The following is an 18439-nucleotide window of genomic DNA, read 5'->3' on the forward strand; positions in this document are numbered from 1 at the left end:
TTATTTTATAATAATATTGTAAAATTAGTTTATTTATGATCCAGTACAATTTATGGAGAAAATTTCTAGGAAATTTTTCTTGCAAATTATTGTTCCTCAGAATCGATCAGTGTTTCTCTAAAACTTTAACAACTGTTGCTACGCAAATCAAAATGCAAACCGACCTTGGATCAAAAATTTTCTGCATTGAGACAGAAAAGGGACCTCTTTATATGAAAACATCAAATAAGGAGAATGTGGATAAGATTGGCATTACTGATAATACAGAATTGCAAACATTGCTAAAGGATAAATCCATGTTCTATTTGTCTGGATTTCTAACCGATAATTCTTTTGCAAGAAATATAAATAGGCATGAACAATTAAAAAAGAGCATTCAAACTCGTATTACTGATAAAAATCAAGTATACCAAGGTATCAGTTTGAACAATGAAAAGGATTTTGAACGTGGGTTTTTTGTGCTGTATGACTCACTTGATAAAGGGTGTGTTGAGAAGCAAATTTCTGATTTGGTATCGCGAAGTGGTGCTCTGGGAAGCGGAGAAGTCTTAAGAATTTTTCCAAGCGGAAATGACGGCATAATTTATGTTAAATTACTCAGTCATCATTCTGAAGGCGGTAGTAATATAACCTTAAATGGGTTTCAATTAATTGCTTCATCTCCAGTAAAGGTCCATCCAGCTTTTATGTTCACTGATACAAATTCAGTATATCATGATATTCAGCGATGTTATGACGTTTTGAACGAATTTGATTCTTTCAATGAAATCATGGAGTTGAAAGCAATATGTGACAAATATATCAAAAAAAATGAAAACTGGATGAAAAATCTCCCATTAAAACCTAAAAACCCTGTGATTGTCATTGAAGGCCTTGATGCTACTGGTAAAACAACACTAACACAAAACCTAGGTGAAAAGCTTGGTGCAACAGTTCTAAAATCGCCACCAGAATGCATCTGCCACCTGCGGCCAAAGTTTGATTCTCATCCTCAACTTCTTCGGAGAGCATTTTATAGCCTTGGCAATTACGCATTTGCTGCAATGATTGAAGAAGCTGCTAATGATGGAATTGTTATTGCAGATCGATTTTGGAACAGCACTGCAGCCTATGCTATTGCTACTGATGTTGGGGTAGGTGGTATAGAAAGTCTACCACCCGAAGGCCACTGGGTTTATTCGTGGCCTTTGGATCTTTTAAAACCTGATGCTGTATTCCTACTCACGATAAATGATGAGGAACGAAGAAATAGACTTTTGAAACGTGGCACAATAAAAACAGATGAAGAACTTCGACTTGAGAGGTCCTCACCATTCCGGCTACGATTAGAGGAATCTTACAACCGTATGGAGAATCCTAAAATGCAAAAGATTGATGCAAGTGGGACGAAAGATGATGTTCTCAATAATTGTCTAGAAGTGTTGAAAGCGGGCCAGTTTATCTGAAAATATTATTTATCTAAAAGTGCATGCTTTTACCTCCTACTGTAAACTTTAAATTACTAGTAATGAACTAACTGTATTGTGTTGATGTAATCAAGTGTCAGATTCAACTATTTAAGTGGTGTCATTTCTCAGAGACGTATACTACCTTACTACATTTTATACTCGGGTTTCACTGATTCTCATATTAATGTTATCATTTTTTAGATATTTTTCCATAATAATTGCAAAGGCAAAAATGTCTAAAAAGCGATTAGTCAAATCTCGAAGGTAAGATTGTAATTATTACTTATCGATCTCGATCAGTAAGTATGTTGATAGGCATTTGTCTGTCAAACACTTTTGCATGTTATGCGATATTTCACGAAATCAAAGTTGAATCTGCTCCAAATTTTGCATGTGCATTCATCATATCTCGGACCAGAAGCCTATCGATTTTGAATGAATTATGTCGTATAATTAGCGAGTTATTTATTAATTAGTGATGGAACACATGGTGTCGAGTCAGAGCGAAGGGATCGAAAACGCGGATTGATGAGTCGGCGGTCTCCGACCGCTATCTAGTTTATTTGAAATTAAATATTTCGATTTCATTACTTGCCCAAAAGCAGTGTGAATCGCTAGTCTGGAAATTATAGACCTCAATATTCCTGAAAACGAGAATATCGGTCAGAAACCAAAGACTTATCGATCGAAAGTTAGGGGATCCCCCAAAACAGTGCTCTTACTCCATAGTGACACCTTGTGTCCCATCACTAATTAATTATTTACTCGCTAATTATACGACATAATTCACCCAAAATCAATAGGCTTCTGGTCCGAGATAAGATGAATGCACATGCAAAATCTGGAGCAGATTCAATCTCGCTTTCGTGAGATATCGCGTGCATCTAACAGACATACATACAGACAGACAAATACCTATCAACATACTTACCGATTAAAATCGATAAGTAATAATCAAGTACTGGTAGTTCTCATTCATTTATTCCTATTGCCAAGTCGCACATTCTTCAATTGCCTCAAGTCTTTATTAATTCAATGGCATTCCTATAGCAACAAATTCAGCCCTCTTTTTGAACGTGGTTGACATAGCCTGTAATTTGTCTATCCATGATCTTACCACTCAGAAACTTCTTACTATGCTTCTTAGATTGCAAAATGACTATGGTTGTTTTCCATTACAGCCCAAAATTGGATGAAACGAGTGTTACTGGTAAGTTTACATTTGTTTCACTGATAGGTTGAACTTGAACATGTTGCTAAGCACATATATTATATAACCAAGTTTTATGTGAGATGCAATCAGTTTTTCACATAGGATATTGAAACAAATTTGACTTTCATCTTTCTTTGTGTGTGTGTGTACACGAAAGAAACTTTCATAATATTTAAAATACCGGTAGTATTCATCATTTTAGGAAAGTACAACATATTATTTTGCTGATATGTAACTATATACAGGTATAAGGATCTTTCATTCTAGTTTCATCTATAATGATGATCTGGTAGAGCTTTATATATATGGATGGATTCAGTAAGGAGACATAAGATAATCTGCTGACTGCTATACATCTTATAAAATATTATGGCTGGAGACTCATCTCTAACATAAGATATTCCAATCAACCAAAAAGATGAAGAAGCAGTACTGAAAATACCAGCTTCGATTTATTAAACTTAGCCACAACACCCACAAATACCTCGGAAAAGTACCCTTATTAGATATACTGAATTTAATTCAATCTATAATATCAGTGCAGGTGAAGGAAGATAAAAATATTAAAAATAATGAAGAAATATCTGAAGATCAGAAACTACAAAAAGAATTAAATTGGTGTATTGATCAGCTGAGAGTTGGCCTGATGTCACAGAAATCATCTCAAAAACAAAGTAATGCTACAATGTATTCTAGGTCTAGGACTTGTAATGATGTTTGTATTTTCAGCTGTAAGGTATTACAAACTTTCAACTGTCCAAAGAGACAATTCATAATGATCTTTGTTTGCAGTTATATAGTTTGCGGAACTACAGATTATAGGATTTTGGTTACCAAAGGTACATCCTTATTAAATGATGTCAGTAATATGTCTCGTTCTTGTCTCAATTTAATTATGCCCTTAAGTTTTTACATAGGTATTTAAGTCAATTATCCAGATTTGACCATCATATTTGTATAGATGATTTTTTTATGAAATTTCTAATTTTACAGCGCAAGAAGCCGTTCGAATCATAAAAACCCTATCTTCATCTACTGCACCGCTCGTGAAAAAAAGACAAATTATGAGACAATATTTTGGAGATTACAGAAAAAAGATTGCAGATGAAGAGGCCAGGTGGTACAAAGGTACCTCTTGGCTTTGAGAAATTATTTTTGTGCTAGTATTCAGCGGTATTTTTCGTCAATCACAATTTGAAGTCTTCATTTTTATCAATATTATTTGTCGAAAGGGATGAAGTTGCTAGAGATGAACATTGGTTGATACTTTCCTAGTTGGTTATTATCCTCTTTAAGTGTTTGGTGGCAATGAAGTTTCCAGACCATGTCGTTTTTAAAGATAATTATTGGTCAATACTTTCATAATTGGTCATGATCCAGTTGAAATGTTTGGTGTAGGGATGGGCAATGTAAAATGATGTACTATTCTAGAATACTTAAATCGAATCCAGAATACCGAATCCTATTCTATTTTCATACTTCAAAATAGTGGGAATTTCCCTATTGGATTTAGATTTTAAAAAATTGCAAATATATTACTTTTAATGTATTATTAATTTTGAAATGTCCTGAACATTGAATTTCATTTGATACTAAGGACAATAAAATTTAGGAATATTACAATATTTTTTGCCTTCAATTGTGACAAATGTATGTCAAACCTAAATACTGATTATCTAAATTAAGACGCGCTTTACACACTTTAATAGTAAGCGGTTAAATACAAAAATAGATATAAAACGGCGTTAAATCATTACTGATGTTAGTCTGTCGATTTACTGAAACATACCCGCTGAAAATTAATTAGATGCAGGACCAGCGTGTGGCCACTGCAACATATGCGGCCGTTGTAAAATATTAAATTTAACCACTATCAATTAACATCAACTTTTTATTCTGTGCGAGCAAGACTCGTTAAACCGGACTTGGCCCTACTTAAACTCAATACGTCACTATCTTCACCAGATGCGACAACTTTTTTTCAATTTATCGGCGACTAAAATACTACAGACACTCGATCAAACGTGCGTCCATCTTGAACGATAGAAACGGACCGAATTCGTACTTAGCTATTAGGTAATAACAACCAGAGGCGAATTCATTTTCTATGATTACCGTTACATATCATTATCTACCCAGACTTGGCCCTACTCAAACTGAATACGTCACTATTTTCGCCGGATGCGGCAACTTTTTAAAATTAATCGGCGACTAAAATACTACAGACACTCGATGGTATACTACAGACACCCAAACGTGCGTCTATCGTGAACGATAGAAACGGACTGAAAAATCTGTAATCTTTTGAGGGGGAAATTTAAATGTGACAGATTTTCGCTTTTTGCGATATAACTTTGTACGGAAAATCATTTGATGTAAAAGAAAGCAAGAAATCATTTGATGTAAAAGAAAGCAAGGCACGTCTGTGAGCAATTAAAGATTGTTCCATTCAGATTAACGGAATATCGCCAGTAACCAGTAAGTCGGCACAAATAATTATTATTATTACACGCTACCTAGATAGCACAAAGCAGGAATACGCAAAAATAGTGCAATAACGAGTCTTCGCCGTGAGGTGTACTTCGCCGACTTCCTGTCCTAAATATGCCGATGGAGATTACCGTCTTTAATGTTTACCGATTTTACGTTTTTTTTGCGTGCAGGCGCAAGTTTAATTAAACGAGAGAGATTTCTACGCGAGAAAAACGCTCGTCTATAATTGATAAATTAGAGACCCGAAATACAAAAATTGACGCATGGCGCCGGAGAGGCGGAAACCGAATCCTGTTATCGGATCCCGTTGGATTCGAATACTTTGGGACTCGAATCTTCCGGATTCGGTCTTCTATATTGCCCATCCCTAGTTTAGTGCCAATGAAGTTTCCAGACCATTCTTGTTCCATACAGTACTGGTAAAACAATATTATATTTCAGACTCTCAGAAAATCATGAAAAATTCTACCATCACTTCACATTCTGCTGACCCAGGAGAGAAAAGTATTTATATACGTTCTTCTCATCAAAATTCAAAGAATACTCTTTCTGATGTTTTCGAAAAATTTACAATTGAGACACAAGAGAACGAGAAAACAGAAGGATTTCGATTTAACTTTGATCTACCTAAAGATTGAATGGGGCTCATAGCTCTCATATCAATAATTATTCTTTAGTTAGAAGATTGAAGAAGGTGTGACTTCAAATGAAAGGTGGAATCTGGCATAATGGGAATGAAGAACTTCATTTCAATATGACTTACTTTTTGTATTTGGACAGTGCATGCAGCTGATGTATTATCTCAAATACTGAATGATCTGGTGTTACTGTGTGGTTCTCTTACTACATTTTAACATTTTTCTTGGATTCTTACTATAAAATACATCTTGCTTGGCACTGTTTCCGTCTGTGCATATATGTTCACATTTTGCTTTACACTAAAGAGTGGTTCAGATCAAATACCTGTATCATACTTTACCATTTGCAAAATTTGTTATGCTTACCGGTACTTTTCGAGTGATTGTTGCATATACTAGTTTATATGTTTCCAACCATCATTTAGATCAGTGGTTCTCAACCTTTTTTCGCTCGTGGCCCACTTTTTGTTGCGCGAAAGTTCTGTGGCCCACTAAGTTTTTTTATTATAGAAAAGAGTTTCCGAATGGATTTTTATTCAACTGACTATTAGTGGGTTTTCTGCTGCTGAACATTATCAACGAATACATTGATTTTTGGTGGGTTCCGAGCCTTTGTTTTGATTTGCATCGATATGGAAAACCCTGCTTTCAGATAAAGTTTGAATTTTGATGGTCTCAATGAATGATGTCCAAAAACTTTATAGCATAAAACACACTGTCCTTTTACTTCACAGTTTTCAGGAGAAGATGGAATCTATATTGAATGTAATTTTTGATGAACTTTCGTTTTCTCATTCAACTGATGTCTGATTCCCATGTTTCGATATACGCTACTATTGAAATTGCTATTCCCCTTCTACAGTCATCATGCCGTAGAAGGTGTTTGTTGAGTCACAATGCGTTTTAACGGCGAATCATGTTTTGCAAATAGATATCTTGTTTTTACAAAACGTGTGAAGCTGATTTTGTAGACGAATCAATTATTTCAATCAACAACCCTGGTCTGTGGCCCACCTCAAAATGTCTCCATGGCTCACCAGTGATTTAGATTGTGCTATTTAATATTCCACGCCTCTGAGAACAAGTAACTGGCCAACTACCGGTACCGTAACCCCATAGTACGTGCCGGGTGAGAGGCTGTGGTTCTCCGTGTGATTATGTCGTATACAATACGGTACTCAGATTATCACTCCCCCAGGATAAATATGTAAATCATATCCTAGTAGGTATCAGTCAACGACTAACATGCCTACAACCATGCTTGAAAATCTGTTTAGTTGACAAAAGTGTCTGAGCGACCGCTAAAATGTCTATTGTTACGTCACATTTTGCACCTTGCTGATTAGTCAATATTACGGATGTAAATAGGGACTTCGAAGCTCGGGGAAGCACCTTGAAGTTAACCCTTTCCATGCGATTTTTATTTTTCAATAAATAATCGTATTTGCTACGCCGATTTTATGCATTTGTACCCCCACAACTAATCGATCGACTAACGAAAAACTAATGATCCTCTGCTGCCCACTGACGGCTCGTTGGAAAGCTTATTTAAAGAGCTTGCAATTAGCAATTAAAATAAAAAGGTTTTTTGAAAGTGGTGGTCTGAGTCACAAACCGGATAGAAAAAAGGCATTTTTTTTTCTTGGGAGTTGAAACTTTAAACTGTGATAGAAAATAGAAATATTCGCTAAATCCTTTACTGTTACCGCTTCGTGGTTGGCAAACAATAGCATAATATTGCTGTAGCAATTTCGTGATCTAACTCAAAATATTTTGGTAGCTGGAAGGGATATTATGTCTTCTATTACCACCCAAAAAACACCGAAATTTGCATAAATTTCAAAAACACTCCCTCGTTCCGCCGCAAATAAAATTCCCGTCGTAAACGAAAGCGAGATTTACCGTCGCTTATGTTAATCTCGAAGAAGACTTCTTATCAATAAACTAAAACCCGGAAAAACTAGACCAACAGTTTGCGACCCATTTCTAAATAAAACAGTGAAGTACATCAACGTACCCGCCGCAATCTAGCGAGTTTTGTCGTGGGTACGTATACGTGCCCACCGCACGGAAAGGGTTAAAGGCCGGACGATATATACACGTATGAAAAAGAAAAGGCATTATCTTCTCCTACGTGTAATTAAAAATGAATTTTTAGGCCAGATATTTCCTTTTGTTGTTAGCAGTGTTGAATTCGAGTATAGTTCCCTATATATATATTTCCCAATCAAGTCCACTTTGTGCACATTGGGCTACAAGTCCAACTATTTTTCCGCGAAAAATTGTCAACACGCCTAGAGGGAGCCGACACGTCGTAGGTCAAAGAAAATACAATCCCATATATCCGGTTAGGTCTGTTGTTTATATACATATATAGCAGGTTGCGTATTTGCTTATACTGTTATAGGTCCGTAGTACGTTGAGCTGCACCACTGGCATTTACTTCCATTTCCAAGTGAGTTCTGGATAAACTCTGCTTTTTCGGTTCTTCAGTCTGCAAGTATATCATCGAAAGAGCCAGCAGAATTTTTAATGCGTAAGTAAATTTTTATTACACTACCAGTATTATAGACCTAGACATACCGTGTAGGTATTTTTAGTGATGCAGCTAATTCCGTACTACTGTACTACGAAACCGTGCACTAACTTAGCACTGTGTGGCACACCACAGCTTATTTTAGACAAACGGAATTCCATTAAGCAACAAGCAAAAAATACTTGAAAATAAAAAAGTTTGCGCTGCCTATGCATACAGGCATACGGTATACCTGCAGACATTCATTCTGCAAATGCTAAATAATACAGTTACTGTGCATTCAGTATGTACACAAATTTAAAATACTATGGGAGAAAATCTCTGCAAGCTGCAGAGTGATACATGTAATCACTTTTCAGAACTTTGGCCAAGTCAAGTTTATTTTTTTTTCAACAATATCACAAGCAAAAATTTTGAGAAAATGATAATGTACACAGTTTTACTGGGGAAGGGAAGTTGCGGAGAACCAAAATTCTGAAGCTGGTTATCGAGCAGCGACACCCGACACCCTGGTCATTATCCTTTTATCCTAGACTTTGCAAAGGGTTGAACTGTCATATCAGCTCCTTTCTGCAGGATAAATGTGAAAAATAATTTATTTCACTCTGTAATAGATCATAAGGTATCATAAATTTTGTTTTATACTAAGTTAACGATGCTATATATTTCTTTTCAGTTCACATCAACAAATCAAAATCGCCTGCCTTGTCCTCCACCATGTGTACTAGGAGGCACAAAGGAATGCTACAGACAACCATCATTCTTGTTTTGATCGTCTGTATTGGATATGGATTTTATCTCTATAATCTTCTTCAAGTGCAAGTAAAATATCTGGATACAAAAGTCCTTCAGCATCAAACACAACGCAAGTCTTTGTCATCTCAATTGCAAGGTATAAATCCTGTTTGAAATTGGTCAAACATTGATGAGGATTATCATTTGTTATCAGAGCTGTAGACTAGAGGAGGGGTTCCCAAAATTTTGAGCCCACGCCCCCTTTCAATATATTAAGATTTTCTGCGTCCCCTATTAAGTCAGCATTGCTATTCAAGCTTTTCGGGTCTTACGATCAAAGTCGGCAGAGTTATGAAAGCGCTCCGCTTTTCTTATTCTTCTATTTTCTCAAAATCGTGAGATTTATTTTTGAATAATTTGTTTCAAATCAAATGTTCAAATAAGTATAATAGATATAGTACCTTGTGTATGATTGCCATACTCTTTGTGAGCCTTGAAAATTGTGTCCCCTCTCGGCGTCACTGCCCCCAGTTTGGGAAGCCATGGACTAGAGCAATGAAAATCACAATCTGACACTTGATCGTAAGCGATTCAAAAATTTGAATCCAGTTTCTTGATTGAAAAAATTTCTACTTTGATTCTAGCTTCCAAATAGTAAAGGAACAGTCTTTGGCGAGGAAAAAAATATTTAGGATCATTATAGCGCCGACCTTTAGTTTGCTTGGCTTATTGATTTTTTGAATGCTGAAACTCCTGGCTCCCAAGTTCTTCCAAACATGGTATCCTATGTTGTTGAATGAGTCCAGTTTCGAAGAATTTGGAAAGTTGAATGTATCTATTGACCACAATTATGACTAAAAACTTCAATTTCGAAGTTTCTAGTCCTGATTGTTTTATTACATTTTATTACATCATATTTAATAACCATATTTTGGAAAATCAACATATTTTTTATGTTTGTTGTTTATATATTGGGTTCATGTTGACTGCACAAGTTGCTGAAGCCATCTGGTCAAAGTCCTTTCTAATAGCTCAACAATTATGTAATAAATTAGGTACACCATGCTAAAGTGAATTTTTTTTTTGTGGCCTTATAGAATTGGGTGGCTGTGACTTGTGTGGAGCCATAAATTATACCTTATTTAAAATGGAACTGTAACAACCCCTCACAAAATTTATAAATACATTATTATTGTACTCAGCGGTATATGAAGATCGTGCAAGATTAGAGAAGTCTGTGCAGAAATCAAAAACAGACCTGCAGAAAATCAAAGATGGTAAGTAGGCTTGCACGTAATTTACGGATTTACGTAATTACGTAATTATTTTGAGTTACGGAAGGGAAGTTACGAATTACGTAAAGTCGTAATTATTGCATTGAAACGAGCTTTCTTCAAAGCAGTCAATTTCGGCGATTGCGAAAAATGAAAGCTCAACAAGTAGAAGTTAGAGTTCCGGTATTCGCAGCCGTTTTTCTCTCTTTTACCTTTCTTGCTACGTAGGTGAAGGAGGGCATGACGCGTTGCCATTCACTAACCTATTATCAACTTCTCTGGCATGGCCAATGTAAATTATTAACGTAGTTAAGGGGGAAGAACTGAGTAGGGCCGTTTGACGCCAACACACCTGGTTTTAACTTCTCCCGTAACTTAACCGTAGATAAGGGATAGAATTGCGTTGAGACCGATTGACGCCAACACACCTGGTTTCAACTTCTCTCGCATCTTATCTAGCTTGGCCATGGCCAATGTACATAATAACCGTAGATAGGGGGAAGAATTGTGTTAAGACCGATGGACGCTAACACGCCCGGTTTCAACTTCTTCGGGTGAAATGACTAATGAACGCAGGAGATCAATCTTTCAAACTTGGTCTATCAAACATTTGTATCCATTTTACTTTTATTTATTATTTACTTGTTCCAGTTTTCCGGTACTTATGGTATATATGTTCCGTTTCTATTTTATTCTATTTTATAGTCACGCGTTTAAATAGTGGGAATTCCCCACCAAGTGTGGATTAGCAATGCTTAACCATTCTTTATTGTTAATACAAACACTTGATATATGAACATGGAATATCATACTGTTTTTGTCTGTTTTATTTCAGACTTGGGGTATAAACAGGAAAATATCCATAACCTTTCAACACGACGATCTTGTGAAATTTAACGAAGAGTTTTCGCGACGAATTGGAACCAAATAAGCGAAAAGAGCGATTGATCACTCGCGCCGTGATAATTAATGTCGCGCTTATCAAATAGCAATATGACGACAAAAGAGAGATTGCGTAATGAACCAACGCAACTTCGTCTTCTCGGCATCGGTAAAGCGATTGAGACGGCAGAGAAACAGCAAATCGACGGATTCCTCGCGGACCGCAAAAAATTTAACTGCTATCATATATAATCAAATATGAGCCAGTGTGTTTATTCTGTGCGAGATCCATTTTCTATTACAAAATCTTGATGTTCTGTTAACGGTTTTATCGTTATATATCAGTCCGCATGATGTTTTTCACAATTCTTCTCAATATTTCGGCCATATATGATTAACTGTCTTACCAAATGCGCCAACTTATTTTGATTTATCGTCGACTTGAATACCACCGGCACTCGACCAAACTTGTGTCAATCTTGGCCGATAGGATCGCCGACTTGAGTTAGCAAATAAATGTCGTGAGTGTAAAATAAATGTCACAAAATGCATTGTTTTGCGATATAACTTTTGTATTTTCGGAGAAGGCATATCATATAAGTTCGATATTTAAATTATACTCAAATAAATAATATTTGATCTAAATTTATCGCAAATAATGTTATAAACATTCAGTCCGCGAGATGATTAAATGTAAAATGAAGCATGGTAATCGGAATATCGTCAATAAGTCGACATCAATAATTATTATTATAAAATGCTTAACAAGGCAGTAATGTCGGATAATGCAGAAGACGCTGCAAAAACAAGTCTTCGTCGCGAGGAAATCGCAAGTATAATCAAACGAGTGAATACGCTCGTCGTTGGTTAATAAATTAGAAACCCGTAATTTTTATTCAGTATTAAGGTGGTTTTAAAAAACTATCGTTTCCATAAATATCCGTATACCAGTGTCGGTAATGATAAAATAAAATTGATCGCATAAAAATGGGACGGTTAATTTGCGAAGGTGATAAAGGAAAACCAAAGCTAACACAAAAGATAAAAATCAGAATAAAATTTATTTGAATTCACTCCTTGATAGTTGTCTTTAACATCTGTCGACGGCGTGTAGTACTGCCAAGAATATGAAAACCCAACTTCAATGTCCCATTCGAAAAAGAAGTGGATTCAATTGGTTGTTATGATAGGTTTAAATGCGTGGAAAAATATCGCAATTACGGGGTCATTACGTAATTGATTTTGCCGTAATTACGGAATTGATTTTTGTCAATTACGTGCAAGCCTAATGGTAAGATTTAATAACAAATTTTGAAATTATTTTTATAGTGTAAATTGATATTCAACCTTTTTTTTTCAATCAAAAAACAAACTGATCCTTTCGTTCATTCAGAGTTAGCTAGACCATAATTGAGTTATGTCTATCCCACTGGCAGATCACCTTCACTAGCCAGACCCGCACGTGTTTTTTTTGGTTGTTACTTAAACTGAGTGCTGAAATAAATAGATTTTAACCTTAAATCCTTCATAGCACTTGATGAGATTCAACTCAAGCAATTAAATTCAGTTTCAAAACAATTTTTGTTTACCTCTTGATACATTGCTGAAATTTATAAACAAAAGGTACTGTTTTTATTTTTAATCTATTCAACGAATTCATTGTTCTATCTACTATCATCGTTGTTTGTAATGTATGACAAAAAATAAGTATTTGCTATATTGAAAAATAATTGAATTTTATCAAAATAGATAAAGAAACAATTATCCAACAGATGTTGATTGAACATCAAGACAAGAATGAAGCACTGAATAATGAAAATAAAAAATTAATGGTCAGTAAGTCAAGTCCAGTTTGTGAATCAACTGTAATTGGAATTCTAAGGAATTTTGTTATATGAATTTTTTATATTTATAGTTTATATTTTTAATATTCTGATGTTCTTCCATAATTCACAAACAAAAACTAAATGTGCTAGTGTCCTGGTGCACTCAAATTTTAAGTTTTTTACAATTCATAATTCAATACGCAATTCATATCATTTGGTAATGCATAAATAAGTTATGTGTTGACTTCCAACCTGTTTCCTCAGTTTATTAATCTATGTAATAATCAGGGCTGGGGAGCTGTTTCAAAACCATGATAGCTCCAAGTCTGAAACTTCATTTTTTATGTTGCAGCTGATCTCCAGCGCTGTCTCCAAAGCCATTGGGGTTTTTGAGCTTGATAACAAACATAAAAAATTGTGGTTTTGAGGAAGTGGGAATCAAAACTGTGATATAAGCATTCGTTTCAAATTTTGAAATTAAACTTAGAATTATAAGCTGAAAAAGGTTGATTTTATTATTTGTATAAGGTATCAGAAAATTGTAAATGTGAAAAAATAGTCAGATGATCAGGAGCTGGAGCCACTGAAATTTCTGGTAGCCTCGGCTTTCCAGTCACAGATCCTAGATCAAAAATAGTTGATTGACATAGGTTTACTGAAATAGGCTTCCTTATAGAACACTTGTAGTTAATTGCATAGCATAGATTTTCTTGGTGAACTCAAATTTTTATTCCTTCAGACATTTTACTGAAATTCTTCTTCTATATTCAGAAAATAAATAAGGATTTATTTTCGGAAAAAAGCGCAATTGAGGTGAGTCTTTGTACTTGTGTTTGTTTCAGTATTGTAGGAAATCGCATTCGGATACATTGTCTTTTTTCATACATTAATATTCAGTTGTGGGAAAGAAAACAGAAATAATGGCAATAAAAGTGGGCCGCGAACTGAAAAGACCATTGTTATATTTTCAGCCAAAATTATTTTCTCAACTGAGTGAGAATCATATAATAATAGAAAATTAAAAAATTGCATGATTAATGGAAATTGAAACTTTTTGCAGTCAAAGCATGATAAAATTTATAGAGATCATGAAGAACTGAAAAAGAAGCATCAGGAGCATTTGAGAAGTCATTCATTAGAAGTAAATGATGCTCATGGTATGTATACTATTAATCATCCACTGCCTTTTTTTAAACCAGTGGTGCTCAAACGATAAGGCGCATCTCGTGAGGGGAGGTGTTGACAATTTTTTGAGGGGCGTGAAGCTACGGTAATTAAAAAAATAAATAAATGTTAGATTTGATTCTGCCCGCCTAATTCTGGACATTTACATTTCTTTATTGTTTAGAGATTACAGAGAGCTGTAGTTATTTTTATTATTCGTTATATTACTTTCTCCTTACTATCTGGTATGTGTGACTTATTGTGACTTATTGTTACAAATTGACTTTATTATCATGAATCCTTTCAAACCCTTGCCTTGTTATTTTTTAATTTCTTTTGGATGTTGCTCTACCTACCTCCATTCTCAAAATATTATATCAGTACTATTTCGTATTTGAAGTTCTGTTATCTCCTAGTTTTCATCCATGCCTTATGGAGATTACTTTATAGTTTATACCAACGAAATTTCCCAGCAATGAGTTTTTTAATACTTCTTTTTTTGTGCTAAGAACCATATTTATTTCTAGCTATTCATTATGGTGATTCATACCTCTTCCCACATTTAGTCAAGGACCCTCTTCATTCTGTGGCCTTCGTTGCTGTAAAGTACCGTATATCAATTTATTCGTAATAATCATAAAAACGTCTAGATTTAACTATTTATCAATTTTATTATTTGAATGAAAACCCAAATTTTCCATTTATTTTCAATGACTAGCATGATTTTTTCAAATATAATTCATTCAATTTATTTTAAAGCCGAAGTTCAGGTATATCAAAAAGAAAATGAAAATATGAGAAATATAAAAGAAAGCTTGGAAATGCAAGTGGAAGAAGCTAAAGTAAGTATTGGCTTTCATTTAGTCAAGTCCACACATCTGGACAACGAACATGTTACAATTAACTGTTCCCATATTCCACTGGTGACTGGACCTGGCGAGTGGTTGTGGTTTGATTTAATGTTAAGCCATCTTATCTCTTCCTTTTCTCGGATTAAGTATGAAAAATTCTGTTAGAATATGCTATATTACTGGGCTAGATGAAGTATGTCATATGAATATGTTTGAGCCATCTTATTGACTTTCCCTTCGTCAAGTTAATTATCAAAACGCCATTTTAGAAAACATAAAATATCTTATCTTGAGAATGTTGAATCATTTTGAAATTCTCACCAATTTGAGTAGATTTTTTGTTGTTGCCATGTTTCTTTACACTGCAAAGTAGAAAATTTGCATTCATGCTACTCACTGTAACACAATGCTGGCTGAAATAGATAGATGAATGAATCTTCTCTCCCTATTGTTATTTATGATAAGGTTGGGAAATTATATAAGGGCCACACATTTTTATACATTCCAACTACATTAGAAATGGATATTACTTGAAATTAATTTGTTGGAAATTATATATGGCTAATGAAGGATCAAGCCTATGGAATTGAATATTGTTCATTATGATACAAATACTTGCTAGTCATAATTCAATCTCAAATCTGGGTCTAAAAAATAATCACACGAATTTTGGAAACTGCCTTATAGTGTTTATATTGGTATACTTGTTTTGGAAACAAGCTATCTAATCATTGTATAATATTTATTTTTTAGTCAATATGCCGTCTGTTTACTAGTTTTCTGGAAGTAACTCTTGTCATGTTAAATAATTATTTAAAAGGTGTGTTTTGCCCATTTAATCATTAATAAATCAATGTCATGTCGTGTGATGATTCAACCATTCTCAACTCTAAATTATAAACTTTTAAAATATAATTATCGTAATACAAACATTATTTAACGTTTGAGGTTAAGTAATCATGTAAATCCTAGATTAATTTTAGTTTGATTTTTTGATGTCCATAAAATCCAATACAAATAAACAAAGTTTCGGAATGACATCAATAAAAATAGTTTGAAAAGATGTATGAAAGGGGTGATTTTTTCTACATCTGTTGTATATTTCCTTTGTTAGAAATCCTTCTATGAAGTTTATAGTATATCCAATGGTAATGTGTAATAAATCCTACTTTTTCTTGATTTATTAACCTATCATCATCCATTTGTTACATTTCTTTCCTTCAGAGACCATTGTTTTCTTTACTCAAATTACTTTGTTTAAAAGTATACAAATTCCATTGTTTTCAAAATTTCTTCTATGTTCATTTTCCACTTTGAGAATGCAAAGTGATTCAAGCAGTGATGGTCAAAACAGAATAATTTACTATTTTAAATACATTTTAAAAAAAAATTTTAGTATTAAATATTGAATACATGCATATTGAAATTGGGTGTTCAATGGAGAACACATAGAAATCAATGTATATTGAACACGTTTGAATTTGGACAGATATAAGCTAAACTGTGATTTTATCGGTTCTCTGTTTGTACCATTTTCAGTAATCAGAAGAAGACATTTTTAGTCATACTGAGAAAACTTCAATTACTGTATATCCTCGCATATCAGCTGAGATTGAAACTCGAAAAAATAGTTGCCAAAATAAGAGGTCGGCTTATACATGCGTAACTCTGATTGCACTAAAGGGTCTGTTATATGCGGTAAGTTTTCACGATAAGACCATGCACGCACACGCTCGAAACAGCACTTGGTACGCTATGACAGCGGTAACAGTCTGGTGTGTTTTTCATACATGTGATCGCTTGCGTGTTTACGCTATGACAGCAATAACAGTCTGTGATTGGTTGTCATACAGGTGATCGCTTGCGTCTTTACACTTTGGCAAGATTTTGAGACACTTCTTACAGTTATTAATAAAAGTAAAACATAACAGTATAGGTTATCATTTTCATTAATTCTCTTTTGCAACCATTTGCTGTGATAGTTGCGTCACGATTTGTAGGGTCTGCTTAAATGCGAGGATATACGGTACTTACAATGATGATTTTTCCAGTTAATGTTAAATGATTCTTAAAATCAAGATTTAAAAATATTGAATATAAAAAATTTAGAAACTATCCGAATATTCAATTTCATTTGGTGATTTTGGTGAATACCTTCATATCAGGAAAAACTTCGTAAAGTACTGAATGAAAAAGAAAGTATAATAAGTGCAGCTCAGAACACAGAAGAATATCTCAATGAAAAAAACAATGAAATTAGTAATCTGAAATTACAAATCGACCAACATGTGAAGGATAAGGATATTGTGATGAAACAATCACAAGTTTTGAAGGTGATCCCAAATGCTTGGTTTTCTTGCAACACATTCCTACACATAGGAATGAAAATATTCTTATTTTCAATATTAATTTTGCGAATTTAATTTGTTTATTTTAATCTATCTAATCCAAATTACCACTGTAATCAGCACCTTGTTTCTTTATCTTTGAGTTGGGTTGTGCGAGACTAACTCCCTATCTTTGCAAGGATGCTGTAGCAGGAATAAATATGACTATTCTACCAAGTCAAGAGTCCTGCTGCACACTAACACAAATGTATTTCTGTAACGTTTTGTCTAAGGGAGTCTGACTTTGGTCGGGAAACATTTGCGTTAGTGTGCAGCAAGAGTCTTGAATTGTTACTTATCGATCTTGATCGGTAAGTATGTTGATAGGTATTTGTCTGTCTGTGTGTTAGATGCACGCGATATCCCACGAAAGTGAGATTGGATCTGTGCAGATTTTGCATGTGCATTCATCATAGCTCGTATCAGAAGCCTATTGATTTTGGATGGATTATGTTGTATAATTAGCGAGTTATTAATTAATTAGTGATGGGACACACGGTGTCACTATGGAGTAAGACCACTGTTTTGGGGGATTCCCTAACCTTCGATCGATAAGTCTTCGTTTTCCAACCGAATTCTAGTTTCTTTATTATCTAGAATTCTCTGAAATTGGGATATATTTCAAAAATTAATTCTGCCATCGAATATTGAATATAATATATTCTGTATTGGGAACAAATAGAGGTCGATGTGTATTTGATGACTTTGAATTTCAAAATGGTGGAAAGCTGACTGAGATGAACAACCAATGAAAATGCCAATTTTTCAAAAGAAACTCAAATTGAATGAAATTCATATGTTTGAATTGTTATGAAAAATTTGACACTACGTACGCTACATTTGATTTTGATAATCCCCCAGCCTGTTAACTTTATATATCCCTTTTTTGAATCTAAATATCAATTACGGTAGCTTGTTTTGTTTTTATTTTTTTCAAGGTTAGAGTAGCGCTTCGTTGTGGTTTACTTTTTTTGTAATTTCTTGTAGGTTTA

At 34.3% G+C, this 18439-nt stretch overlaps 3 protein-coding genes across 8 annotated transcripts in view; all 3 read left to right on the forward strand.

Moving 5' to 3' along the window:
* The first annotated feature begins 35 nt into the window (after window positions 1–35).
* LOC120327944 (UMP-CMP kinase 2, mitochondrial-like) lies at window positions 36–1650 on the forward strand. Its single transcript, XM_039394320.2, has one exon. It carries the CDS (start codon window positions 36–38, stop codon window positions 1443–1445), a length of 1410 nt encoding a protein of 469 aa, XP_039250254.2. The 3' UTR covers window positions 1446–1650.
* Window positions 1474–6397, forward strand: LOC120327946 (UPF0488 protein C8orf33 homolog). Of its 2 annotated transcripts, none has more exons than XM_039394322.2 (5): window positions 1474–1712; window positions 2630–2658; window positions 3201–3335; window positions 3655–3789; window positions 5596–6397. In XM_039394322.2, the coding sequence occupies exons 1-5, from the start codon at window positions 1633–1635 to the stop codon at window positions 5790–5792; spliced, it is 576 nt and encodes a 191-aa protein (XP_039250256.2). In that variant the 5' UTR covers window positions 1474–1632; the 3' UTR covers window positions 5793–6397. The 2 variants fall into 2 exon arrangements, with proteins under 2 accessions (XP_039250256.2, XP_039250257.2); XM_039394323.2 differs by having other exon boundaries at window positions 3206–3335.
* A 1593-nt stretch (window positions 6398–7990) lies between these two features.
* Window positions 7991–18439, forward strand: part of LOC120327588 (uncharacterized) — a 29410-nt gene continuing 18961 nt past the window's right edge. Inside the window, exons 1-8 of one of the 5 annotated variants that reach the window (XM_078114714.1) lie at window positions 7991–8328; window positions 9005–9220; window positions 10266–10340; window positions 12969–13051; window positions 13817–13858; window positions 14106–14202; window positions 14969–15051; window positions 17226–17393. In XM_078114714.1, the coding sequence (XP_077970840.1) occupies window positions 8325–8328; window positions 9005–9220; window positions 10266–10340; window positions 12969–13051; window positions 13817–13858; window positions 14106–14202; window positions 14969–15051; window positions 17226–17393 (768 nt within the window). In that variant the 5' untranslated portion in view covers window positions 7991–8324. The remainder of the gene's footprint in view (window positions 8329–9004; window positions 9221–10265; window positions 10341–12968; window positions 13052–13816; window positions 13859–14105; window positions 14203–14968; window positions 15052–17225; window positions 17394–18439) is intronic. The other 4 variants (XM_078114715.1, XM_078114712.1, XM_078114711.1 and 1 more) reach the window with 4 other exon arrangements.

This window comes from Styela clava, chromosome 7 (assembly GCF_964204865.1).
Source record: "Styela clava chromosome 7, kaStyClav1.hap1.2, whole genome shotgun sequence".
Taxonomy (NCBI): Eukaryota; Metazoa; Chordata; class Ascidiacea; order Stolidobranchia; family Styelidae; genus Styela; species Styela clava.

Coding starts and splice junctions, on each gene's coding strand:
- LOC120327944 (XM_039394320.2), top strand. CDS start 36: ATGATCCAGTACAATTTATGGAGAAAATTTCTAGGAAATTTTTCTTGC.
- LOC120327946 (XM_039394322.2), top strand. CDS start 1,633: ATGTTATCATTTTTTAGATATTTTTCCATAATAATTGCAAAGGCAAAA. Junction 2,659..3,200: donor GGATGAAACGAGTGTTACTG/GTAAGTTTACAT, acceptor CTATAATATCAG/TGCAGGTGAAGGAAGATAAA. Junction 3,336..3,654: donor GAAATCATCTCAAAAACAAA/GTAATGCTACAA, acceptor CTAATTTTACAG/CGCAAGAAGCCGTTCGAATC.